This window comes from Habropoda laboriosa, unplaced genomic scaffold (genome assembly GCF_001263275.1).
Source record: "Habropoda laboriosa isolate 0110345459 unplaced genomic scaffold, ASM126327v1 scaffold15, whole genome shotgun sequence".
Taxonomy (NCBI): Eukaryota; Metazoa; Arthropoda; class Insecta; order Hymenoptera; family Apidae; genus Habropoda; species Habropoda laboriosa.
In genome coordinates, this window is record NW_017100141.1 from 2,543,208 (window position 1) to 2,544,593 (window position 1,386).

The following is a 1,386-nucleotide window of genomic DNA, read 5'->3' on the forward strand; positions in this document are numbered from 1 at the left end:
AAACAAAAAAAAAAAGGGCAAAAAAAAAAAAAAAAAAAAAAAAAAAAAAAGTAAAATAAAGAAAAAAAGAAACGAACGAAAAAAAGTAAAAAAAAAAAAAATAAAAATTTTCCCTAAAATGGCAAGCACTAATGATCTGTTCGTACGACTTGCAGCTCCACGGTGGCTCATCCCTCGGAATTGCCACCCTCTCCTCACCAATGGGAATAAAATGTCTCCTCCGAAATCGCGAACACGACGGACGACGAGTATTCGCTTCACGCGAAGAAATCGCACGGTGGAATAATCGACAGCCTGAAGAAGAGTGTGAAACGGATGAGAAAAGACGACGGAAGTGGGATGTGTACAGGCTGGAATGGAATAGAGAACGCCGCCTTGGAACCGGGACAAGCACGAAGGATAGCGAATTCGGAGGAAAAGGACGAAGAAGATGATGATGATGATGAAGAGCCAAGAGAGACAATAGACTGCCGAGCACTGAAGCCTCAATTTTCGACTAGCTGATATATATATACATAGACACGTGTATGTATATAGATATCTATAAATATATATTATACATACCGCTGTATACATATGAGAGAGAGAGAGAGAGAGAGAGGGAGAGCCTAGGGAGAAGAATATAAACATGCACACATGCACACGCAGAGAGAGAGAGAGAAAGACGACAGATAGGAAAAGAGAGAGAGACGCCACGAGAAGACGTGAAGGATATGAAGAGGGGAAGAAGATTGCGGATGGAAGGATCAGTTTCGAGGGATTCTACTTTTCGAGGAAGAACAAGAGGAGACGACGAAGAAGATGAAGAAGAAGAGCGGAGGAGAACGTACACGTAGTTTGTAAGGGAGAGTCGAAAAGACGGGCCAGTCTTCTTTTATTTTCTTTTCTTTTTTTAGATTTTACACGCTTCTATCGTATGTATATGTACACACACAATGAAACACACACACGATAATACACATACTCGTAAGAAACACGCTGTGGCATGTTTGTAACGATCGATTAGAAAACAGAAAAAAATCAGGGGTGAAAGGTGGCCATGATTGATAAACGAATATAACTTGTAACTAACTAACTATTCTGTATTATACTTAAACCACGGTTCCTCCACCGGCGTGATCGAAGCGTTACAGAGTACCCTGCGAGTACTCCAGTTTACATTGTACCTGCTGAAGCGGAACAACGAGAGAAAGAGAGAGAGAGAGAGAGAGAAGCGTCGGTTTTCTCGAGTGGAGAAAGCATCTCGAGAGAGATCGTCGATGGAGGAGAGTGAGAGAGAGGGAGCTTGCCAGAGAGCCGTGTGTGTGTGCGTGCGTGTTGTAAAATGGATCAAATGTGATCTGTAAAATCGATCATAGGCCCCTTTTGTTCCTGTCGATCAGCATA

General features: G+C 42.2%; 1 protein-coding gene across 1 annotated transcript in view; it reads left to right on the forward strand.

Moving 5' to 3' along the window:
- The window catches only part of LOC108570825 (serine/threonine-protein kinase NLK), a 102,798-nt gene extending 101,457 nt beyond the window's left edge, over positions 1–1,341 (forward strand). Inside the window, exon 11 of the mRNA XM_017932747.1 lies at positions 156–1,341. Within this exon, the coding sequence (XP_017788236.1) occupies positions 156–210 (55 nt within the window). The 3' untranslated portion in view covers positions 211–1,341. The remainder of the gene's footprint in view (positions 1–155) is intronic.
- The last annotated feature ends 45 nt before the right edge of the window (positions 1,342–1,386 follow it).